The sequence below is a fragment of the Nomia melanderi genome, chromosome 10 (assembly GCF_051020985.1).
Source record: "Nomia melanderi isolate GNS246 chromosome 10, iyNomMela1, whole genome shotgun sequence".
NCBI lineage: Eukaryota > Metazoa > Arthropoda > Insecta > Hymenoptera > Halictidae > Nomia > Nomia melanderi.
In genome coordinates, this window is record NC_135008.1 from 1,623,439 (window position 1) to 1,650,344 (window position 26,906).

At 45.8% G+C, this 26,906-nt stretch overlaps 1 protein-coding gene across 2 annotated transcripts in view; it reads left to right on the plus strand.

Moving 5' to 3' along the window:
* Window positions 1-26,906, plus strand: part of blo (bloated) — a 298,251-nt gene that overhangs the window by 117,168 nt on the left and 154,177 nt on the right. For both annotated transcript variants that reach the window (XM_076371770.1, XM_076371771.1), the window contains exon 4: window positions 3,843-4,078. In XM_076371770.1, the coding sequence (XP_076227885.1) occupies window positions 3,901-4,078 (178 nt within the window). In that variant the 5' untranslated portion in view covers window positions 3,843-3,900. The remainder of the gene's footprint in view (window positions 1-3,842; window positions 4,079-26,906) is intronic.

The window sequence follows — 26,906 nt, forward strand, 5'->3', positions numbered from 1 at the left end:
AATGTTTCCTGATAAGATACACGCTTTGAAAGGAATTATCATTGATACTATATCTCTGAAGCTACAATTTCAGCGATGTATAATAAAGTTTTCTCGGAGCAATAGAGTGTAGATTAAACGTAAATCTAGCGTTAACACTGCAACTGCCGAGCAGTCGAATTGATCTTGTTTTCCCGTAGAAACTCGATCGAGATCTCGAGTGATTTGTAATTCAGTCAGCGGTGCAGTTTACATTATTTTCCGCGTCGGTTAATCTCGCCGCAACAACGAAACTATCGTACGAAGTAAATCCATTTGCGCATGCGTGATACTTCCTGCAGGGATTTTTGCCCGGCGAGGGGAACGGGAAAATAAAATTTCATCCTGCTCGCGCAATATTCAATCTCCCCTTGTATTTCGTTTTCTCCGTTTTCTCGTCTACCCGGCGCGCATAACCGAGAACGCAAAAGTATTTAATGAGCGGGTACAGGGTTTTCTGTTGTCAACTTCAAGCAAGTGTTGATACCGGTTACGAGGCTAATAATTGTAGGTTTTCATGACTGTTGATGGAAGAAAGGAGATGTTGCGTTTGCCTACTTCAATGTACTTCTTCATTAACAGTGTCTGCGCCGTCGCGGATCGGCCGCGGCTCGCTCGGTTTCGTTCGAAACTTCCTTTTTTGCCGCTTCCCTTATAACTTCTTGCCGTCCGACTGAAACGCACCGCCGAACGTTGCGCGAATTTCGTTCTCCCTCCGATAATCAGTTAGCTGCCGTTCAAGTTACTCCCTTATTATCGCAACTGTTACTGAAACGCCGGACAAATTAATACACACATAAAGAAGTGTTATTAAGTCTTTATTCCGATATTAACGCGAATTTATTCTGAAACGCGGACGATGCTTTGAACCTCTTTTAATTCCTTATTAGAATATAAATAACTCTTCACGCGACGGTGACTTCGTAACGGTATCAGACTCTATTCTCCGCTGTCCTCCTTCCTTTATACACCAGCGGATTAACATAAAATAGAAACTTCGCCCAAGTGTGTCCCTGACACATACGATGAAATTCGTGATACCTATAAACATTCTTAGTCGACGGTTCACGACCTGTTCGATATTCTCTGCTGCCGTTAGTGTTACCGTCACGCGACGAAATTAGCTGTTTTCCCTATGTTACTCCTACATTTCCCTTTACGTATAATAGTTGATTACAGAGGAATAACATTCATTTCGAATTCGAATTAATCAAGCAACACAGATATTTACTGAATCACATTGAAAATCTTCACGAGCCTCGTTATCGTAGGACAAGGGGTTAACCAAACCCCTAAGAACCTCGACGCAGTCCCCGTCACACACCCCCGAAAACCGGGGAACGATCACCGGTGCCCAGCGCGTTCGCGCGTTCCGAGAAGCCGAAGGTAGCGGCGAGCGCGGCGATTACCCGGTTCGCTGAATAGAAGGTAAGACCCGTGGCGTAGCGCGGAGTAGTGGTAGCCGGCGCGAGAGAGCGCCTTCCGTCCGGTCGCGCGGCGTCCAGGAAAAATCCGTGGGCTCGGGGTGGAGAGAGAGAGAGAGGATATCCGATCGTTCGCGGGATCGTTTGCAGACCGCTTACACCGACAGATGGGATTATCTGATCTTGAATCTAAGCCGGGACGGCTCGGCCGCGTATAATTGCCATCGCCGGCCGAACGAGCGCAGAGGAGAGCCCCGCTCGCTAGAGCCGCGAGAGTATAGCCCTTCTTTTTCTACCCACGGGTTCGTCGGCTGGCTTGGCCAGGCCAGGCCAGGCCTGGCTTCCACGGGCCCATCCGTTTACCCGGCCGGTTCGTTGGTCGGATCCGTTCGTTCCTCGGCGGCAGTCCTGTTGCTGCTGCCGCTGCTGCTGCTGCTGCTGCCCGGCCGTCGTCGGTTGCTGCCGGCGTTCGTTGCTGCCGCCTAGCCTGGCCAGGGCCCCCGGCCGACTGGCCGGCAGCCCGGCAGGCCGGCCTGGCTCGTTCCCCAGCCGGAGTCAAGGCTGTGAACTGGGAATGTGCGTGCAACTATGCTACCTAGACCTTTTATTCCTCGTGGTATCCGCCGCCTTCCCTCGCCGTGGCTTATACGCGTCGGCAACGGCCATCTAGTAGTGCGTCCGCATGAATCTACGCCTGGCTCTCGCCGCTACCCCCACCCCGTTCGCCTCCGTCCACGTTTCTTCCGTTCTCCACGCGGTTCCTCTCGTCCCTCCTTCGCTTTTCTCTGTCTCTTTCTGTGTCCTCGTTCGCTCTTTTTTCTTACTCGGATTCCTCGGAGTTTCCTCTTCTTTTCCATTCGGCTATCCTCTTGTTCTTCTTGCTTATCTTCGTCTTGCTCGTTTTCTTCCTATTGCTCGTCTTCTTCTTCTTCTTCTTCTTCTTCTTCTTCTTCTTCTTCTTCTTCTTCTTCTGCTTCTTCGATCGTTTGTCCCAGTCTCCTCCGTCCGTTTTCCCTCCACTCCGTCCGCTACCTCTTATTCACCCCTCCTCCTACTCTTCCTCGTTCCTACCGCTCTCATCCCTCTTGATAACGATCTTCCACCGGCCATGCCGCGCGCGGGACTTTTATAAACCCCCTGGCACCTGTCCACCCAAGTAGATAATAACGCTGCCGCGAATCCCGCGCCGCAGCCTGATTGCCTGACTGTTACCTTAGCTTGCCTACCTACCAACCTACCTACCTACCTACCTTCTTACCTACCTACCTATTTTCCTACCTTCCTACCTTCCAACCTTCTTGCTTTCCAACCTTCCTGCTTTCTTATCTTCTTACTCGCCGTATCCCCTTGTCCCCCTCTGTCGCGGGGATATCTCCTTTCGAGTATCCGCGCGACTCGACCCATTCCGCTCGTTTGATAGAGTCTTATTCCTCCTCACAATTTCGGACTGTCGAGCGTGATCGTCACTACTGACGCTCCGACTCGCAGTTTCACGTGGAAATGCTCACGCGAGCATCTATCGTCTTTCTACCTTTTCATCGTCACTTTTATTGACTGTGTAACGAAAAAGTTAACTCTAAGTTCGCCGGTCATTTTGACCCATTTCAAAGTTCACCAGGAAAATCACAGAAACCATTTATATTTCCTTCCTCCTCTTGAACTGTCTATCCGTACATCCCATAGTTTCATTAATAAGATCATCATATATACATTTTTAAAGTTTTTTTAAGAAAACGTGTGATATCCATAAGTCTGTTCATATAAGAAATTCAGAGCCAGTGTTAACCCCTTGAAAAATCTCGTCATTCTATCTATATCAAACTTCTATATCTAACCCTTCGTACTCCAGAAGTTTGTCATTAGAAATACTCAAGATTTTCTAATGAAATACCAACGACATTCTTTCAAACTGACTTAACGAGAAATCGCACTTAAATTAAAGAGGCTGTTTTATTTTAATATTAAATGTCAAACTCTAATTTTGCTGTGTCAAATCAATTGGCGACTGAGAGTCACCTCTCGAGTGCAAAGGGTTAAAACATAAAATTGCATGCAACCGATTTAATTACTCAAATAGCAAGAGATCACTATATAATTCCCTATATTATAATATTTCTGAGTTCAAAGTGCAATTTAGCTTGCCGTGCTGAAGGGTCCGATCACTTTAAAGACTCCCGACCGCGAAGGGTTAAAAACGGAAGAGCGCAGTTCGATTATCGAGCCCCGCATACTTTTCTATCAACGACAGCTACCATGATCGATAGTTTATCAGCTCCCCCGACACTTCGGCTCGATTTAATCGCCCCGTCGTTTTGTCTCTCGTCACGGTCCCTCCCGTTCGCCCCGTCTACCATCGGGAGATCGACGAGCTTACGGTGTTCGTTTTGTTTCTGTTTTCAGGTGAGCCTGGCTGACCGAGGAGCGGCGCGCACCGGACCGCGTGTCACCTGCGCGTTTTATGACCGCTTGTCATCGACGCGTGTGGCGCGCACCGCGTCGAATCCGTCGACGACCACCGGGAATCTTTGCCTCGCCCGCGCCGCCGCCGCGGAAAACTGTTCGATCGATCGAAAAACTCCTCGTCCCGATCCGTCGGAGCTTCTTTCGCGACGTTTCGACGCGCTGGAATTGCAGAGGTTAACAGTTTGTATGGACGATTCTTTCTTCCATCGCATTTCCCCTCGGAGATCTCGATCGAGCATAAATCTCATCGTACTAAAACTACCGAGTTAAATTGACTTTCTGAAATTCCCCTGTAAAAACTTCTACAGTGTATCTATCGAGATTCTAATTGATTTACGATTCAGTTTGCGTACTGCTGGATCAAATCCTTTAATTATCCTACAGAGAAACGTTTATCTATTTGATAATTGTACAAAATCGGGAATAGGTCATTTTGGCTCGTCTAGTAGTTTTAGGCGCCATTATAATTAATTTATTATCAACTTTTCAGAGAGAAGAAACCTGTATTCATTAGCGTAAAGGTTAAATTCAGTGAAATGTCAACACATTTCGATATATAGATAACTAAAGTAAACCATATGAATAATTTTCTCTAGGACATAAATTTCTCAAGTCAGATTCGACGGAAGATACGTCTAGAATTCTCGAGGCTCTTCGTAATTGCTCAATATTCGCTTTTTCACTGGTCGCCTTAATATGCATTTAGTGGTTCCGCAGGGAAGAATGCGGAGAACGGGCTTCGTTAGCAACAAAGGATCTCTTCGACGTTGGAAACGCTGCGCGTCCCAGTATCGCGCGCCGACGGTTGCCCATTAGATCGTTCCAGTTGCATGAAGAATGGCGGATTAGCCAGTTCCATCGGTTATTAGCGTTTAATGGAATCCGGTCGAAGCGTGCAGGATCGCGGGTCGTTACCGTTTATCGGTTATTTAATTGAATAAAGGGAACGGAAGCCGTGTCGGAGCCGGCGTTACGTTTCATCCTCGCCGTTCGGAATCGTCGGCGATCGATCCTGCCGTCGCGTAACATCGCGTCCAATCGTGTTTCTTAACGCGCGGTCGGAATGCCGCGTTAGCATGATCGATTATGCGATTAGGAAACCGTGGAATCGGACGCCGCGGATCCATTATATAAACCGTACGTTCGCGAACTGGGCCGCGGCTCGGTTGCGACGTCGGTGTCCCAGTTCCGCGGAACGCGATCGTCGATTCTAATTAATCGCTCGAATCACTTTCGATCTTATTCCGCGAACATTCCGCGGCGTCACTTTTACCGATAAACCTGTTCATTAACGATCGCGCTCCGCTCGCCTTTCTAGCCGACGCTCGATGACCGTGATAATTCAGAATTGAATTGAATTGCCCTGCCGGAGATTCATCTTGAATATTTGAAAAGGTTACCGCTCAAAAATATTTCGCCGCTTTTAGGTGGAACGAAATTGCGACACGTTCAACGCCGCTCCGTTGACATTTCAATTTCTGGCGTAAACGTGTCATTATACTTCACGCCGCACGAGGATTCCGCGTCCTTGTGGATCTGGAATCGAAGTGTAATTTGAATTATACTCGAGATGTTTGCTAAAAAATCTATGCAGTACAAAATTAATAGATCATAAATAAATTAATAGAATACAAGGGCCTACTAAGTCGCAAACAAATGATTTAATTAGCCAGATAGCAAGAAATCTTCACGCAGTTTCCTTTTTCCCATTAATCAAGCAATCGACATCTAATTTATCTTCATCTGCCGGTTTTGGTCATTTCAAAGAATCTTCATCCTCAAAGGGTTAACACAATCGGATTACGCTTGAACCGTGTCCAGAGCTCGTGAATCGCGGTGACATCACGCGAAGGAGAACGCGAGCGAGGCGAGTCGCGCCGGACAAAAGGTGTAACGACCACGGCGAAGAATGAAATCGTAATCGCGACAATGACGACGGCGGCGAAAAAAAGGATGGAACAAGGAAGGGGTGGGGGGATGGAGAAAAAGGAAAAGGATCAACGGCGGGAGGGTAGAGGAGGGGAGGGAGAGAGATTTTCAGTCTGGTAAAACGTAGCTCGTTAACGGTCATACACCCGTGGCCGATGGTTCTTGACGTTCGTAGAATTCCATGGAGACCTTGATGCTTTTTATCTTCGCTCACTTAGTCCTCCCTCTTACAAAGAGCGGCCACTTCACCGTTCCGCGGAACGTAAAAGATCGCGGCGTGCGATCACCGCGATATACCATTAAGGGTGTCCGAACGCACGTGGATTATATAGTTTCCGAGGACTCGCGTCCCACGTTCTGCGTTCCTCATTTTTCTGGCCGGGTCATTAACGTTCTTTAATCGTACACTCATTCAAGGACCCGTCAAATCGGATTTTTCTTGCCCGGCCCGCCGGTTAATTGTCTAGCCGCGCTCCGGGGACCCTCCTCTATCCGAATTGAACCCTCGCGGTACGGAGAGTTCGTTCACCCGCTCGTTTACTTTGTACCGCGGGCGAGCGTTAAGTAATTATTCCGTAATTACAGGGGACGATCGAGAGTGAAAGTGCGTAATCAGCGGTGTTCTACGAACGCGGGATTCAACCCCCGGCGAGTTCTTCGCTAGGAATATTTAACGTTTCATACGTTTTTCGTATTTTTCGAAATTGAGTAATTAGGAAGTATATATAAATTGGGATTTTCAAGAAAATGAAACTCATTCGGCAACCGAGTACAATTACCTTCAGTCTCCGCATAGAGGAATCCCATGTAAACCTGATCGATTCGATTTTTCCGTGAAACAATCCCCGCCATAAAAAAGCCGAACAGAAGAAAAAGGGAGAGACAAAAAGGAGAGTATTTACATCGATTTCCAGAGCCCGCTTACGACTCCAACGCCATTTTTCCCGGCAACATTAAATTTCCTAGCCGAGTGACACTAATTCCCGTCCCCCGGTAGATCTCGTCCCATAATTTCCAGCCGTTACTGTTCCGAACCTAATTTAACATCCCGATATCCCCCCTTATAAGCGGAAACCATACTTTTATTGAAAAGGTTCGATCGGGACGCCCGTAGGCTCCGCACTTTACGACGGCTGATCTAAATATCCAAATACATATCGACGGTTAGGGGTGCCCCATCGGCGACGTAACGACACCGCAATTCCCCGAGACGGAACGGTTCCAATCAGGCCAGGCGGACCGATCCAATTAGCGCCGGCCACGTCGAAACGTCTGTCCGCCGCTGAAATCTATTCGTCCATGTTACTTTCCCGGGCTCGGCCGGCCGTTCCAGGAATTTAGTATACGCGCGACGGTTCACCGTTAATTACGTTGCTCGAATTACGCCGCCCCGCGCGCGCTGACTTTGATCTGGGAAAGTTTCGCGTAGCGGCGCGCCACGCCGCCGCGTTTCCCTCTCCGCGGAATGCGGGCCCCGAGCCGGGAAGGACGCGCGGCCCTCTCGGAAACGGTTCTGGGAGGCTCGACCGGCCGATCGTTGTCGTTTCGAGCGACCGTATCGACACTGCGCTCACGGATCGCCTCGATTCCGTGCGTGTCCAACTTTTTCTAATGTTTCACGGACGTTCGACGATCGCCGCTTTTAACCCTTAACCCTTTGCGGTCCGAAGTGCTCTTGGTTTCTCGCTTTGAGACTCGCGTCGATGTTAGTTCATTCAATTACAGCTTAATGTGACGCATTTATTTATTCAAGAATATTTGGGAGTCATTGAAATGGTACAGTTGTGATACTACAAATAGAAAAAATTGTTAAAACAGGTAGAGGTTGCAAGGAAATAGAATGTCGAGTCTGACTCGACATAGGACTGCTAAGGGTTGAACGACCGGTGTTACCTCCTTGCCTTAAAATAATGAAGACTTTGAAGGGAAGTTGAGGAATATTACACGAGTCTTTGGAACTCGAATGGATTATTCTTTTGTCGATTGATATACTTCCGAGTGAACTTCGATATAGAACTTGCATAGAACGCCTTATTGGCGAAGGTAGATAAATATATAAATTATTTTACTTAGTCAAGTAAATCTTAACCTTGCTGATTATATAAGCGTGGCTAATCAGGTGTTGGTAATATTAAATATTCTAGATAATACATAACCTACGCGTCTACAGTGTCAATCCTCGCATCCCGAGTCCCGATTTTCAGTCGCGTCCGGCCACCCTATGCTATCCGTCTTCCACGCTCGTTGTGTAACCCCGCTCGCCGGGCACCCGGAAGGCAGACAGAGAGAGCGACAAGTCGCGAAGCGATGTGTGCACTTTCACTGTCGTTGCTCCCCTTTGTGAGCCGATCGGCGCGGATCCCTGTCCCCCGTGCACACTCGCTCGCTCGCTCGCTTGCTCGCCGTTCGCTTTTTCCTTCGACCGTCGATCCTCTCTGATCGATGAACCGTTGCCTTCCCCGCCTATCGCTTCCTCGGAGAAGTTTATTAGTCACGTCCGGGCGACAGGTGCACCACGGAAATGGATATCGATCGTAGTTTGCGATTTCTGTCTTTCACGGGAGGCGCTGCCGAGCTCGAAGCCCTTGAACGTGTTCGGTGCTCCTTCTATGGGGGTCGGGAGAGTTACTTTGTTCTTTTTATTGCGTTTTACCCCTTGTAACAACGTGTCGGTGACGATTTTAAACGGAATTTAATAAGCATATTACTCGATTCTCTTGAATTTGAATGAAATATTATTCTTGTCATTAATTATTATACTTTAGAGTAGACACGAATATGCTTAGAATTTTTGTCTTCATGTCCTTATTATTTTGTAAGTGTTTACGCCGATTTTGAAAGTGTTTTACGCCGAAGTGAAAAGTGGGAAATCTCTCCATTCGGTTGGCTAAACGTTAAGTTGCGGTTATGTTCACCGTGAAAGCGTTGTTCGAATCGCGAATTTTCGGTCGCCGGAACACAACACGAGACTTTATTCGCGAGTGTTTCAAGGGACATTGGACAGCCGGTATTCGTTTTCTCGTAATTTCACGCTCGACGGCGGCGTTCGCGTAATGAGGTTCTACACGGCCATAAGTGTTCGGCCGCTTTCGCATTGCTGGAAACGCGTAAGCATTAACGCCCAGGTCTACCGTCGTGCCTGTCAAAATGTCGGCCCCGGTATTCTCGTTTCGCAATTATTGTATTACATTTCCCTACGAATACCATTCCGTTTTCCCTTTACATGCTTCCTACGCGCGTAAGCGTCTCGGCGCGGTAATGCGCGTACAAGGTGGCGTCGCGGAAAAACAACAGGCGATTTCGCGTGTCCGTGACGCAACGGGCTTTCAGCGGGCTCGCCTGTTGCAATCGCTCTATCGGAATCGCCACCGGACAGCGAGACGAAAGTCGGCGCCTTGTCTCTTTTTCTTTCGCTTTTACATAACAGGGTTGTTACGGCCGGTCATGAATAATTCCCGCTAAACGAGCCGGCGAGAACGCGCGCACCCCGGTAAAAAACAGACGAAACTTCGCGTGACACGCTGCCCTCCTCTGCGACTCGCTCTGCCTCGAAGGGATCTTGGGAAACGCGGTCGCGCACGCTCCTCGTAAAAACACGGCTGCCCGTTCACCGCTTGACCCGCTCGGTGTCTTTAAAACACAGTCGCCAGCAGTCGAAAATTCTTTTCGATTTATATTGGACACTTTGAAAAATAATTCTTGTCTCGCGAGACCTTATTTCGAGGTGTAGAAATCAACTGGCACTCGTGACGTCATAGGGGCGGAGACAGTCGACTGAGTAATCCAATCGCGAGTCCGGAGACGGCTCGTCGCGCGGCTCGATTGGGCGCGAGCGCCTCAGCCAATCAGGCGCTTTGACTCCGACCATTCAGAGGAGAGTGCCAAGTTCGATGCAACGGATACTTCGTATGACAATTGTATGGTGTCAAGCAAGGAATACTAAATACCAAATTGCCCCGATCGAAGTTTATAAAAATCTTCATGCAATTCAACCAAATGATTTAATATCATATTTCTTCTATTTTGAGTATTTTTACCATGAAATCGTGCGGTATTCAACGTGTTAAGGTCAGAAAATAACTTGAAAACATTTCTATATTACTTATAATGCTAACTAACGCGATGACATTCAGCTAGATGAACCCGCAATAATAATGCAATTCAACCAAACGATTTAATATCATATTCTTTCCATTTCAAGTATTTTTACCACGAAATCGTGCGGAATTCAACGCGTTAAGATCAGAAAACACCCAGAAATCGCCTGAACGTTAGCTTCCGTTCGAATAATTCGCGTCAGCGATCCCGCGGGGGGCGCAAGGGACACGCGTGTGGCTTAATTCGAGCACGTTCCCATTGGCAGATAAATAATGCGCCGTCAACGGCGAAGAATTCTGCAGCCGGCGCGCGCTCGTTCTCTCTCGCGCGGGGGAACACGGTTTCAGGGATCGCGGTGAATTATAGCGTACGAGGGTAACACGGGAAAAAGCGTGGAACAAGGTGCAAGCTGTTGCACCTTGCGATCGACTCCTCTCGCGGGCGTCAAAGTGAATTAAGCGTCGACCGGCGGGGATTATCCTTGTAACGGCGGGGACGCGTAAGCCGGTGGATGAGCCTTTGTCGAAGGAAGACATTCCTGAAAAAGGGGGGTAGAACGAGGACGGAATAATCGAGACCGGCAAGAAGTCGTGACGAGCGCCGGAGAGAAAGGAGGATCCTACCGCGGGTAGAGACCTTTAAGATCGTAGAGCGGAGGCATATCCTCCGAGCGCACCTACAGGGTGTTTCAGAAACCTTACGTCTGCCGGACAGTTTTTTTTCCTTGGTTCCATTTTTTCGTTACTGGAACGTGCGAAACGTTTTGGTCGAGCAGTAAGCAGTACGTCTTGTCGCATTATGCTAAGTTGTTTTGAAATATGTCACTCTACGAAATGATCTCAGGATCAGTGTAACAGATCCTTTCCTTAAAATCTCGAAGATCTTAAGTAGAATCTAACACGAGTATTACTCAGTTTCTATAAATTCAAATGAAATATTATTCTGCTATTGAATATTATACTTTAACCCTTTGAACTCTGTAGGCTCCAATATTGCACCAGTAATATTAGATATTTCAACGAATCTTAAAGAAACTACCCTATGAGTATTAGATTTTTCACACATCCAAATTTTCCACTAAGAAGGGGAATGAAAGATCTAAGGAATGTTATAGCATTTTCCACTTTCGCTAGGGATACTATAAAAATTAGTCACAGATGATGATTAGTTACGAAAGACATTGGAATTTTTGAAGATGCTTGCTGTCTAACTTTAGATCTCACTTTCGAATAACAGTGCAAAAGCACTTAATCTCCCATGGAATAAACGTTTGTAAATCTAGCGTTGAATGAAAGGTTCTCTATCGCAGGCCATGGTGGTTGTGACACATATTTCTGGAACACCCTGTAGAGCCGCACCGTACAGACACGTCCCGCGGACGTAACACTTGTGTTCTCGAGCAACCAGCCTCGCTCAAGGAAGAACGCTCCGATGTTCGGCGAAGTATGTGCATACACGTGCTCGATAAGTGGACTGCGGATTTTTAAGCGAAATCATAATTTCTCCGAGTAATTTCGAGAAACAGGGGTTAAGCAGAAACTGATCCCTGGGGAATTTTAGCGAGCCGGATGCTACGTAATAGCGCTCTTAAGTGTATGCACTCACATGTTTGTCGTAACAGGGAACCAGTATCTTGATAAGGAAATGGAAAGCGTGATTAATAATTCGAGATATTTTTATCGTCGAGAAATTCGAATTCAAAGTTAAACGAGTCGCTCCATAACCGATGTAACTTGAGTCCAGAAAGAAAACTTAAGAAATTCATGTTTTGGCTTTTGAAGTGATTAAATAAGAGATTAAATAAGAAAAATTGAGCGAAGTCTTGGCTTTCGAAATGATTAAATGACGTAATCAGAAGCTATAAGAGAGGTCAAGTTAGGGTAAAGTCTCGAATTGTTAAGAAAAAGCGAAGGAAACATCGAGAAATGAATTCTTCAGAGTCGATAGACTTGTCTGTGCTTTTCCTTCGATGCGTTTGACGTTGACGTTGTCACAATGTAGTCTGGCTTCACAAAGAAAAGAGTCAGCTTTCGATTCGGTCGGACGATCGGTGGTCGCGTGTTAGTTTTACGAAGGCCGGAGACTGCGACGCGCATCGGGCAATTTTCCCGGCGGAATGATGCACGATATAGGCGGCGTGCTTGCACGAACTGGGTCAATTTGATTGACGGCAGAAATCTGCAGCGGCCGAGCGCGGGAATTCTGGACGCGAGCATCGGCGAGAGGGTCCACGGGTACGGACATCTCGTCACCCAAGGTAATTCACGACTCTTCGTGGTGGTGGCATTTTTTTCAGCTCCTCGAGCAATCTATTTTTCATCGAACAGAATAGTCGCCCCGGGAGGGAAGAGTTGAGTTATTAGACGTTGACGTGCGATGTCGTCGCGTAAACTTTCAACGAATATTTTAACAAGCATAAAAATGGTAACAATCGATTTTTGTATGGTTTTTCTATATATTAATTGTAGCATTGACCATTTACGAACGAATGTCGAGATTTTGGATAGACCTTTGGATGATGTGACCGATGTATATCAATCGCTTAATTAACCCTTTGCACTCGAGAGACTCTCAGTTACCATTTGACTTAATTTGCAAAATTATGAAGTCTTATGTATAATATTAAGCTTTGCATGATGCATCGATATATGGAATATTGAAATAAAACAACTTCACAGAAATAAAGTCACAAGCAAATGATTCAGATACTCAAACATCAAAAGATCAGCACATTTCCTTTCTATTAATTAAGCGATTGATACAATTTAGCTTCACCTAGCTTCGTATCAAAGAATCTTCTCCGCAAAGGGTTAAAGCGAACACTTCGAATCACTTCGAATCACTTTAGATACTCGATGTATTCAAGACACGAATAACTGAGAAATAAGAAAACTGAGACACGCGATTTTAAAGGGGACAGTTGTTCTAGTGTTAACGAGCTCTGAAAGATCTCCATCCTGTCCCTGTTCAGTACTCGAACAGTCGTTCGAACAGTATTCCAGTTCCGTCGAACACTCGGTATAAACACAATAATATACTACCGACTCCCTCGATCTCAGCGGAGCAGCCGAAGTAGAGTTTTCCCTCGAAATCAATTTGAGGAACGAATTCCGAGGCGGCCGGCGTCGACTCGCGGCGATCCGTGATCATCAGCGGCTCCCTTAACGCGGTCTCCCTTTCCGAGATTTCACGTCGCGAAATAAAGGAGACGAATTAAGATCACGCATCCCCGAGCCCGTCCTTATTTTAATACTCGTCCCAGCCGCCGCCGCCGCCGCGGTGGACTAATCGTCCGAACGTAACGACGGACCCGCGAAGTTCCTCGCTAATTTATAATAATTAGAGCCGCGTCTCCGCCGGCCCCGTCAGACCCCATCTAATTTCTCGTCGGTGAGCTACGCTAACTCGGTGATTATTTGCTTGCTCCGGGATCCCCTGTAATTTCGCCGAAGTGCCTCCACGCACGTAAGGGATCGTGCGGCCGCGGTTTTCCCTCGTCCGCGGGACCGGAACGATATCGCTCCCTCGAGCAGATTGAGAAAAAACCCTGATTTTCGAGCTGCTGAGAGTATTGTGAGCCTGCGTAAACTCCGAATAAATTGTGAGTACTCGTTCATTCGGAGGTGAGTGGACTGTATCTCTGCCGGTGTCGGAGTGTTGAATACGTGGAGATCCTAGTCAATCATTGAATGTAGTCGAGAGAAAATGTGTAATGAAAGAAAGTGTTGTTGAGTCTCTAAAGTCTCGTTGTTGACTGTCACTTGAGTCTCTAATATTCGGACATCGTGAGCTTTTGCAGAGGATTCTTTGAAATATAGGAAACCCTCAGATGGAGCTCAATTAAAGATTGATCGCTTAAACAACAGAAGAAATCGAATTCGCGTTTCGAAAATCTTAAAACTACCATAAACTCTAGATACTGCTTTAACATCAACGATAGAATGTTACACTATAATTGAAAGATATACCCTGCTCCAACATTACAAGTCCTACACGAAACTTCGGACGAGCCGAACTGTCAGCCGACAAATCAACCGTAGCCCTCGCGTACCACCGAATTCCACGTAAAATTCGCGTGATCCGGAAGCCCGCGACAACGGGAACGTACGTTTCACTCGCGACGACGCGATAGCCAGTAAATCTCGGCCTCGGCGCGAATTAAAGGCCGCGGCGCACGCGATGCGGCCCGCTCCCGTCTGCCCGGCCCGCCGAACGACATCGGATATCCCGGCCGGATAAAGCGTAGATCATCGGCAGAAATCTGCACACAAAGGCCGATTTCCTGTTCGCGAATAGATTCACGGCGCACTTTCACCGGTCTGCTGGCTTCTCTATCTCTCTCCGTTTCATCAGGTTAGCTGTATCTTGGTCTCCGTCGTTCGAACGGATCCTCTCTCATCGGGGCGGCCAACGAACGTCCCGCGGCGAGGGCACAAGTGTCCGGACAAATTAAGTGTTGCCCCGACAACGGGCCTGAAACACGCGTCCACGCTAGAATTACATCCACCGATACCGATCTACATCGGATTTGAATAATGCACCCGCCGGTTTCTTCCGAGCCCGGGAATAACCAGTCCCAGGGGCGGCGGCCGTTCCGTTTCGACGCGTTGCCGCGCGTTAACCCCCTGTCCTGTGATATCGTGTCGGCCCCGTGACGGAAATGGTCGGCTTTCGAGAAGTCCGAACGTTAGTCACTCCGTTCGAATGTAAATTAACCTTTCAGCTGCGGCTGGGATAGTTTAGAAGCTAATGTACGAGGTTCGGCGGTCTGTATATCGTAAACGGAGTGTCGCTATCAATTTGAGACTTTGGATTTCCCGGTAGGTTCTCGGTTCTTAGTATAGAAAAGGTAATCTTATTCTAAAGCATGAAATCTTGAACTCCTCGTGTACTAATTAACAAGAAATTGCTTCTTCAGCTATTCGAAGTGAACGTTAACGTATTAACACTGGAACTATCGAGCATTTCATACGATTGAAATGTAATCGCTATGAATATCGTAGCAATAGATTATTCTAGGTTTCTTCAGACGTTCGTTATAGTATTCAGGTGGAACTATTTATTTTCAAAGTCATTTTGAGTATTCAATGCTTCGAAGATATCAATAATTGCGAAACAGTGAAACTGAAACCAGTCATTTTGACTAGTAGTTCTAGTGTTAAAGTTCCATGGTCCACTGACTAGTAGTTCTAGTGTGAAACTTCCATCGTCCACTAACTAGTAATTCTAGCGTTAAACTTCCATCGTCCACTGACTAGTAGTTCCAGTGTCAAACTTCCATCGTCCACCGACTAGTAGTTCCAGCGTTAAACTTCCATCGTCCACCGATGTCACTCCATCATTTCCGGGACACGCGAGACTATTCGAATCCGCGAACACGGAGAGCCGGGGGATCGAGGATCCGCCGATGAGGGGCTAGCTGGGAATCGGGACGAGGTTCGAATACCTCGCCGCTAATGATCTCTCTCGCGGCGGGCACAGGAAACGCTGCCTCGCTGCGCGGTGAGAGATTTCAAAGTTCATTGCCACGCGCGCCTGGCATCGTTAGTCCCCGGCCAACCTTCACGGATTTAAAAGACGGTACATCACGCAGCCAGCGGGCCCACATCCGCCGCGGTTTGTCATATCTTTATTATTGCCCTCGCTTTAATGCGCTTCCGCGGCGTGTTCCGTTTTCTACGGAGCTCGCTGCTCTTTTTTTTCCGACCCGTTTCCAGCACGAGCGGCGGGATCGTCCTCGCGGACGTGAAATTTCTCGGCTTCCGGGCCATTATTACGGGGCCCGGCAAAAAACGCCGCAGATAACGTTCGCCGGGGACCGGTCGGGTTACTTTCGCGAACGATTCCCCGATATCCCTTGGGAACGGGGGAATAGTAATGGAGGATCCCTCGGAGACCGGGGGAAGCGTTGATGAACGTTTCTGTGTTAGGGACATGATACGCGAAGTTGAATTGTTTAACCCTCTGCACTCGAGAGGTGACTCTCAGTCACCATACAATTTGATATACCAAACTCATAAAGTTACATATAACATTAAGCTTCTTGCAATCCACGAATATTTGAAATATTGAAATAATAACTTTGCCTCTTAACTTATTTATCTTCTGTCATTCGATTCGTTTTAAAGGATGTCATCTAGAACTCATTGGAAACTGTTGAATATTTCTAGAGAGAAACTTCCGAGCGCAAAGGGTTAATAGGGTTTCACTGGTTTGTTTGCCTGTCGATGCTTGAATATACCGGGTCACTTTGTTGGATAACTATGTTTATGTTATAGTCGTATTCATCGTATCGAATTCACTCCTTTTCTCAACAATTCCGTTCTTTTTAGACACTAGCTCTTTGATTACCCCATCACAAGACTGACAAACGAACGTGTTAGGAACAGACTTTCTATTTCTTTCGTTTCGAGACAAAAACTCTGGTACATAATTGACTCGCTCAGACGCTGACGCGGTTAAGTCGACTTCTCGATATTTCCTGGTTTCCAATTTTAATGGAGTAAATATTCTTCTCAGTTATTCAAGGATTTACTCTCTTCGTTTCCGTTAGCTCAAAAATCCCTTCGTATAGCTTCTGAATATGAACAATCATTTCAGAAGTGGAAACATGAATTTTCTCAATTTTCCATCAACCACTGAGCGACTCAGTTACGATCGCGATCGATAGTTTTCCGTCGTTCGCGAAAATACTTGGTATTCTTTGGAGGGACGCTGGTAGTTGAAGTTCCTTGACCCGCGCGTCCTTCGCGAAACCGCGAAGGTATAAAGGAGTTCGGGAGTTAGTCGGTCAGGGGGTGAAGAAGAAGCGGAAGAAAAATGTAGCTTGAGGAGGCGGGATGGAAGAGGAGAAGGAAAGGAGATCGTCGAAAGACGACGGCCCGGTTTGACGAGGGGAAACGAGAAAGGGGGGCCGTTGGCCGTAACATTACAGAGGAGCCTGCTGAGTGAGATATTACCGCCGTCATAACCTCTAATAACTACACAGAGCCCTTTATAACGCCTCCCAGTGCCTCATTGTACCCACGGTGGTAGGCTTCCCTTGTCTCGCAGCGTAATGTAGGTAAGGCCACGGCCAGGCCTGTACTTTCAGATGGTGCCTATTACATGCTCTATGTACTCGCCACCATCGAAAGTCGCCGGGGACGATCGAAATGGGAAGTAGAGCGTGCCAGGATTCCTCGCCGCGGTTTCTCTGCTCGTTTTCAGATCGTTTGATGGCTAGGTTAAGAACTCTGCAGCTGACTGTCAGTTTTCGTCATTTGTCATCTTATTTTCGATGTGATTCGTTATTTGTTGATACTATTAGGTGCAACTGGTGAAAATTATTCACGAAACGGAAGATGTCAGCTTTCGAAAGTATTATTAGAGGATCGTTTGATGGCTAGTTTGAGAACTGTAGAGCTAACTGTCAGTTTTCGTCATTTGTCATCTTGTTTTCCATGTGATTCGTTATTTGTTGATACGGTTAGATGTACCTGGTGAGAATTACTTACGAAAGCCCTAACGGAACTTTCCAACAGTATTATTAAAGGATCACTCGATGGCTAGGTTAAGGAATGCGGACGTAACTGGTTAGTTTGCGTACTTTCCCATCTCGTTTTTAATCAATTTTCTATCGGACACGATCAGTTCGCGAGCAATTGCGAGAGTTGTGTCAGCAAATAATAAATTAGTTGTCCAATTGTATCAGTAAATAATAAATTAGCATTGCAAATGAGAGCAGAACTTACTAAACAGTCACGCGTTTCTCAGAGCAGCTATCCAGCGATATCGCGAAAGTATTTCACTTCTTTCGCACCAGATTCAATGTTACGAACCAGGAGTTTTCAGAGACCCAGCGCGAAATGATACCGCTCGCCGCGTTACCTGGAACCACCGACCGGTTGTTTTTAGAACCTGTTCATTGTTTTTTCGCGTGCGAACGCTGTTTCCGTACCCGGTCGTTAGATTGGGATAATCGTTTCGAGTGTATACACACGTAGGTATAATTTTAGCCGTTTCGACGTTAAGACGGAAACTCGTAATGCCGGCGAGCGCGAATACGAATTCGAGGATAACGTTCGGCGCGATCGCCGTGGTCGCGTCAGGGTATTAACCAGTTAACTGTGTTCGACGCGTATACGCGTCATCGTAAAGCTTGACGCGATACTACTTTTACCGATGAATTCTTGATTTTTTCGCATGAACATGTAATCCTTCTTTGTTTCGCTTCGATCTTTCATTAACCCCTTCGCCTATGATTTATTTCTCAACTCTGAATACGGCTACTTTGTCATTAATAATATACTTATATAATAAAAATAATATAATACACTTATATTTACAATTTCATACAAATAGTACACAATGTAGTCTATACTTCGACACGTCTTTTCTCGTCAATTAATTAATTACGCATTAATCTTAACACTGTTTGGTTCAACCATTTCCCACTCACTGGTCCCATTTCATTGAGAATACCTTAAATTCCAAAATGGTACAAGAAAAACCACTTACCGGACTACATATTTCTATTTCTCTAATAACATTTCAAACGCATAGACAAGATAAAGACCGTAGCGCAGTTAATTACTATAACTTTTCCACTCCAAGTTCACTGTTTTGCGGGTGAAGCACCTCCGCGTGTACGTTCTATTGAAAAAAGCACCAAACGTTAATTGGTTAGCAAGAAATCGACGCTTACGTTACCGGTAGGTGTACCGCATATTGATTTCATTGGGCAAAAGGGTGAGTTCGATTAGCAAAAGGATGAAGCTGATTTGCGAGAGGATGAACTTGATCCGCAAAACCTGCGAACGAACGGATCCCCCGGAAAACATCTTCCCGTTGCGCGAGCGGTGCTATCGGGAACAATGATAACCGAAAGAAACCGGGGGAAAAACGGATCGCCGGAGAGGAAGCGGATGAGTGTTAAACCCTAGGACGAGGCGGTAGGATCTCCTCGCGTTGCTGATTAATTATCCATAATTCTAATATCCTCTAAACGTCAGCGGGACGTGAGAGCGAATCCGTTCTTCACGCTATCCGGCGCATCTCGCGCGCGGAACGAGCAACAGAAACCCCGCGGAAATGAACGCTCGCTCGCTCGCTCGCTCGCCGTGGTATCAGTTTCACACCGCGGGCATGGCAAATGACGTAAAACGGATAAACGCTCGTGACGTTGCAGGATGCAACGCCGGGCTGCGAAAGTAGCGCCCCGGCCGAAAGTAAAACGGTCAAATAAACTAATGTAATACGAGAAACTGCCGGCCGGGAGGGGAGGGAAGCGTTCGCGGCGCGCGTATATCCTGCCGTTCTATCAGCTCGCTCGCTCGCGCACCTGTAGCGGCGCGGTTTGTGGAATCACGGACGGCTGTCACGGATCAAACGCTAATTAACCCTCTGTGGACCGAATTTTTCTTCGTGATTGTGACAAAATTTAGGTAGTATGAAATTAATAAATATATGAACACGAATTAACAGTGTATTCGATAGTTTCAATAGGTTTATTGAAACGAATATATTTTGTAACTTTGAAGTTACAATTTTGCTTCGCGATTATGACGAAATTTATGCAGTATGAATTTAATAAATATCAACGTTTGAACACAAATTAACAGTGTATTCGATAGTTTCAATAGTTTTATTGAAACGAGTATATTTTGTAACTTTGAAGTTACTTTAATCTAGGTTTATTCGTTGAGGGTTTTCTGTAGTTTGATGAATCTCCGATCGCGAAGGTTTAAATAATTGTTTCCTCTGTCGTTTGGTTGCGTTAGCAGGACTAAACGCGCGTTAATTCTCTCTTTGTCTTCATTTTCTATGGAGATTATTGGCTTATACAGAATTATAGCTACGTAGAAGCGGTGTTTAAGAATTTTTTCAACTTTTTGGAACTGGTCGTACGTGTATATCAGGGTGTTGCCACTTCAACCCCGTTATTTTAGCCTTACCTTTTTCCGCGTACGTTTATGCATTCGTGATTCCGGTTTCGGTTTATTACTATTTTGTTACAACTTACCAGCGTATATCATCGACAGCCCCGGCGCGCAGTGTAATTATATTTACGAGTATTAACTGCGACAGATCCGAACCCGGCGAGAGGCTCGTTACATTTATTTATCGATTTCCAACCGACCTCCGATTTCTATGGCGGTTTACCATGTTCGATGCGTCACATGCGACGGTCTGCTCGCCCAGTCCTACTCCTTTTCCCAGGCTATCGTGTGTCTTTTAAGCTGCGTACACACTTTCGAGCATATTGCGATGCATCGTTTCCTGTTTAACTATTCCTATGGTTATGGCAATACGAGGACAACCCTTACGAACAAATTTCCCGAATTTAGATACACCAAGCATTTATTCAATATGCCCTTACATGAGGACGCCACGAATGAAAGGGGTTAACTCGTTATCCATGTCAGTCATCGATGACTGATGCTCACTGCAAAGCAAAGATGGTAATAATCGTTGCTACTTTTATTTACTGAAAAGCGTAGCTACAGAAAACTGTCAAGATTTTCATCGCACCCCGTTGAAGTAAGCTCCTTCAGTGAATTATCTAACGAGAACCTACTAATATTCCCCAAAGCAACGCGATCTCGTTGCTCCCGGAACACGACGAAGGGTTGAACGTCGGCCGCCCTTTCAGGACACCCCGTCCGCTTCCGTCGAAGGGGTTCCGAACGCGGCAGCCCGTATCCCGGCCTACGGGTGTAATGATGTTATTTTCTTGTAGCAGTAAGTCCGCCGCGTCGCAAAAAGGGAGGCCTCCACGGCAGTTACACGTCTGTACCACTTCGCATACCTGGCTCGTTCGGCTCGAACCCCCTGCGCGTATGTACCCCGGTGCCCCGGGTATATACGCATTCCGTATTCTCCGGCGTGCCGTTACCGTAGTTACACACCTGGACGCCATTTGTAAACGGGGCCCCCCTCCTTTTATTTTTGCGTGGGTAGGCTAGATCGAAGCCACCGCGGAATCCTCCTCAAGGTAAGCCGACCAGCGTGCGAGAGTCTGCGAGCGAGCGAGCGAGCGAGCGGACAGATCCCTCCGACCCCCGTTCGTCGGCCGCGCTCGTTATTACGTCGCTCGGTTTGCGTAGCCTGCTTTTTTCGAGCCGCTGAAAGAGCCGATAATTAAAGACAGCCTGGAATGCGGTGCGCGAAGGGGACAGGCCGAGCTAGGCGGCTAACCCCTGAACGCACAGTTTTCTTGAAAAAAACCGGCCAAAAAAATCAATTTTGATATACTGCGCTTTTGCTCCATGGAAAAAGGCTGTATTTTATTCTTGAATAAATAAGCGTTACAGCTTACAATCCCATGTAAATGATAAATATCAATGAAACTGTTTTTTTCCTTTGCTTTCACATTGTTATTTTCACAGTTTGGCCTGCTTTGCGCGCTCGAATTAACTCGAGCGTGCAAGTTAAGGGGTTAAGCAAGTTTCGTTCGAGGTTTCGGTGGAGGATCCTTCGCGAGCACCAGCTGGCCAGTTGGGGGATCGTTCGGGGTGGATTTTATTGGAGATTGTTTTTTCGGTCCCGTTCAGAGCGGAGATGTGGAATTTTTGGTGGGGAACGGGTGGTTTGGTATTGTTGATGTGGGAATGGGGTTTGATGCTTTTGATTGGGATATAGTTTGAGGTTTTGTGTGTTGGTATAGGAGGGTTGAGATTTTGGAGGTTGGAGTAAGAGGTTCGGAATGTTAACACATTGAGCGCAATAATGCGGATTTCTGGATTTCCTTTTCTGGATATGACGAATATGCAATTAAAATGTACTATTTTACGAAAATGTCTAATATTTTGAATATTTTTTTTAGCTACTCTACTAAATGTCTCTTAAGTCGTCGGCGCACAGTGTGTTAAATGTAGAAATAGGTTTGGTGTAGCTGTAGAAGTGGTTCGAAATTGTAGACATTGAACGTTTAGCCTTCCCCCACGTGAAATTTGAAACTCTGCGACACGCGGAATGACTGGAATAAGGCAACCCGTTTGGGATAAAGAAATTTTCAACATCCTTACGATCCAATTATCTGCAATTACTCGAGAAAAATACGAAATTTTCAAGGTACTCGAAATATCAAGGGACAACGTAGACCGTTGACGTAAACACCGTGATCCGAATAGAGGAAAAACCACCCCTTTGAAAGTTCCATCCTCTCGGTGATAAAATCGTCGCGCCCAGCGACGCGCAGCCGGCAATCACACGGGAATTTGCATAAACTGGCTTGAATAAGATATAATTACATATTCAGACATGCTCGTACATACACGTTGCGTACATAGTCGGCCGACACTCTCGGCAGTGATACTCGGATGGAACAGGTTTCGTGAACCACCCCTTGGGCGGACGATTCTGCCCGATCGATATAGGTAAATATGTATACACGTGTACACATACGTCAGTAAAACCTGTCTATATACTGAAATATAGATCAGCAACAAAAACACCGCGACATTCACATTATTCAATACATTTTTCCTATTGAACTTTATCAAAGTTCACGTTTCAATACATTACGTTAAGAAAGTCTCAGTAATCATAGGTTGAAATTTCAACCGTTTTCAGACTAACTAAAAAGAGTATTATCTACTCCATTAAAATTGAGAAAAATCAGAAAACAAAGTCGACAACCGTATCGACTCCATGGTACATTGATAAATGAACCAGTAAGTCACAGTTCTATTCGAAACAGTTAAGCACTTACTCAACCCTCGATCACTAATTAAACCACGCTCTCATTCTACTTAACACTAGAACTACCGAGCATTTAGTACGATTAATACGCAATTCCCATAAAAATTGTAATAGATTATTTTCAATTTCTTCAGACAATCATTATAGTACTCAAATGAAACTATTTTCAAAATCATTTCGAAGATTCAATGCTTCGAATCAATAATTGCTAAACAAAAAAATCAAAATCATTCTGACTAGTACGGTATTTCTAGTGTTAAGACTTACTTCTCCAAATACAGCTGCAACGCTTCAAGAACTGAATCTACCGGCAACGAAAACGCTTTCGAGCCACGTGGACCGAAAACGTGACTCGCTCGACCCGGTGTCCGAAGCGCGAGCGGCGAAAGACGCGGGTAGAGGGCAGAATTTTTGCCGGTCGGGTCGCGAGACGGTCGTAAACCGCGTGCTCCGGCAGGGCCCGCGCAAAAACCGGGTGACGTGTGCTCGGTCCAGACATTGGTCTTACTTAAGCGGCGACTAACGTCACCTATTCGCCGGTAGCCGGCTCCGTTTAATTTCCATAAGAACAATTTCGCGGCGCATAATGAGCGTTCTGCTCGGCGGCCCACAGTTCACCGTTATTAAATTCTCGGTAGAAAGTGAACCGATACCGCGCGCCGGGGCCCACCGGTGCGCGCGTATCGGTACCGCATCGGTTTAACGATCCCTCTAGGATTAGGGCGCGAGCATTACCGTGAAATACACGTTATTAGCCTTTTGTCTGCGCTGGAAAGTTACATAGGTCTTGCATTGCAAATTCACCCTTTTACAGATTAGAACTCCCTTATACTGCGAATTCACCTGAGTAGCGAAATCCTGAAGCGAAAGAGTTTAGGTTTATTATATCTTCCTTGACCCATCATCGAAATTGTCTTAAAATATTTTAACCTCTCACACTGGAAATGAATTCGATTGTCTTGCAAGGAATTTTACTTTACTCGGAAATGATTTATTAATTCTTTACACTCCAGAAGTTTTTCATTTGAAATACTCAAGATTTTTTAATCAAATACCAACCAAATACCAAAGGTTAATGGTAAATAACAAAGTTTTTAATTTTTTTGAGTCGCCCCTCGAGTGCAAAGGGTTAATATGTTACATGTCGATGCATGGTACAAAGTTTAATATTAAATGTCAAACTCTACGATTTTGCTGTGTCAATTCAATTGGCGACTGAGAGGCGCCTAAGGTAATCACTTCGTATATGTCTTTGCAGCAAGGGGTTGAAAGAGAATTCTATTTCAGTAATTCCCTATCGGTTAGTCGTAGCATAAAAATACACTGTGCTAAGGGTAAACGAAAGCTCGACAGTCGGTTCTTTGTTCGCCAACCCTCGTCGCCCTCGCACGAGCGTATACGACAGGGGTAGACCGTCGTCGGGACCCTCGGAAACGAGACGGCCGCGCGCGCGTCTAGTATAGTGATTACCGGTAGGCGGTAAAACATACCGCGAGGCCACGATCCTATGGTGCATAATTTTAAGCGGAGCTTTTTGCGCCGATAGGCGAGGAACGGTTTGTTACGGCGAGCCCTCTTCCGAGCGGCCCGCCTCGCTCGTGTTTCCACTCGCAAATAACGCTGTCGGCTTTCTTATCCCGTCTCCTCTTGTTCCGCTCGCCTGTGCCTCGCTTTTAGGTATTCGGATCGCTGCTTTCGATGATCATTCCGTGAATATTCACTCGTTTATTCTTTGATACCATCGTATGATCTCCTTTGGATTGATTTTTCGGTAATATCGTCTGATTCTACCTTTGTTCTTATTCTTTCGTGATATCGTGCGTATTATCTGTTTCTTTTGGTTCTTTAACACTAGAACTATGTACTAGTCAAAATGACTGGTTTCGAGTTTGTTTCCTATTAACCCTTAGCACAGTAATAAATATTTAAAATGGAAAATCTTGTCGAGTGCAAAGGAACCCTTTGAAATCTGTAGACTCCGATATTGCACCAGTTGTAATATTGAATATTTTAATGAATCTCAAAGAAACTACCCTAAAATCATTAAATTTTCCACACATCCAAATTTTCTGCTAACAAGGAAAATAAAAGATCGAAGATATGTTGCATTTCTAATTTTCGCTAGGAATACTATAAAAATTAGTCGCGGTTGCTGATAGATTACACAAGAACCTGGAGTGCTAAGGGTTAATATTTCATTGAAAAAATCAGTACAGTTCACAAGCAATCACCGAAAATTTCCATGGCACGGAACGCGTTAATAATTTCCCTGATCGGCGTTACGTAACGCCGGTCCCGGCGTTACGTAACGCCGGTCCCCGATTTCTTGGTGTATTTCACGAAAACGCCCACGGGACGCTGCCAGGGTCGGCGTGTCGACACCCCGGTTTCTATACGAGCATCAATTAGCGGCGGATCGATCGATCGATCGGATGCAAATCGTCCCACCCACGGCATTGTTATCCGCGCGCCATCCGAATTCGCCGAACGAGCCGGACGAAATTGATTTATCGACCGTATAAATAACCGGATCCGAACGGGACTACAAGGGTCCGGTGGCGTAACGCGACGGTAACATCATCGCCGAAATCTATTCCTCCGAGACGAAACGGAAGGCAGATCGTTTAGTCGCGTCGATTCTCTTATAAAGCATCGAATATACTTCCACTCTCGTGTCCTTTAATGGTAATTTTATAATCCTGAATTAACACCAGAACTGCCGAGCATTTAAAGCGTCTTTAAAAATTCTTGACAAAAACTGGAACTGTGAATTTATTAAGATTTCAATTACCTTGTATTTTATTTTGAGCATTACTAACTCTTATCAGATAGGAGATGATTTATTTTAGAGATGATTCTCGATGGGTTACAGTTGATTTTGGTAAATATGCGATAAGTTTTTAGGATTATAAGAATAATATTTTTGTTGGATATTATATGCTTTTTCAGAGTATTATAAATATCTGAGTTTCAAGTGATTATTGATAATTTTTTAATGATACTTTCTTAACCCTTTGCATATTTTAACCCTTTTAATATTCAACTTCGTATAATGCATTAATATGAAATATCGAAAGAAAATTGTTTCCCTCAATGTATGCGCGACTTGTCAAATCAATTTTGGAAAATCTCATCTGCAGCTCATTATGAAATACTGAGTATTTCCAGTGAAAATTTGTAGAGTGCAAAGGGTTGAACAACGTGACACGACCGCAGCAAAGTACTGTTGTCACTCGAGGGGTGACACGATCGTTAAATCAGCTTCTTCAATCATTTCTTGAACAAGTGGCTGTACCTTTACAGTAATTCTAAAAGAAGCCGTTGTTATTTTGACTATTCATCGATAACAGCTTCACTATTTTCCAATAATATTTCAAACGTTCGGAGTTCCCTGCGAGGACCGCAGCAGGGTTAATTACAGGACCCGCTGCCTCCTTTTTTCGACCCGCCCAGGGAGCCTTTTAGGCTGTCAGTCGCCTCCCGGCTGACGGTCTGCACTCTAATACAAGCCGTCGAACCGTCGTCGTGCAACGATCGTGACTAAACGCATTTCGATAAAGGCACGATCCGAAAGCGAGATACTTTCGATTGGGCATCCGACATCGCGCACCGACTCCCACGGATTGAGACGCGAGACTGTGGTGGTAGCCGCAGGGGTGGACGCTAGGGTCAGGAGTCATCTCGGATGGAAAGACCGTGCGGCTCGAAAACAACGGACCTGTGAACCGTTCGATAAACGATTCCCCCGTTGGAGAATACTTACTCTGTCGTCCATGGTTTAATCGATGTTAACCGATTTTTCGAGTAGCTTTCCGAGCTTCAACCCCTTCGCGCGGATGAATTCTTCGGAGACTGTTTCGCATTCAATAATCTTAGTATTAACCCTTTGAACTCTCTAGGCTTAAAGAAACTACTCTACAATTATTCAATTTTTCACACATCCAAATCTTGCACTAGGAAGGAAAATAAAAGACCTAAGAAATTAGATATTTTAATGAATCTTGAAGAAACTACCCTACAATTCATTGTTGAACACAATTCGATTGAAAACTCCCAGAATGCTCCTACCGAAACATCGGTCGATCATCCAGAGATTTTCCGTACGTTTCAATTAGCGATGCAAATGGGTCGAAGGTGCCTCAGCGTCGGGTCTCGTAACAGTTTCCGCGACGCGGGTCGCACGTGACTCGATCAGAGAAAGCGCGCGCGAGCCACCCAAGAGATTTACTTCCATGTATGCCGGTTTTGTCGCTCGTTTGTTTTGAAATGCGGGTCCCCGGTCGTACACCT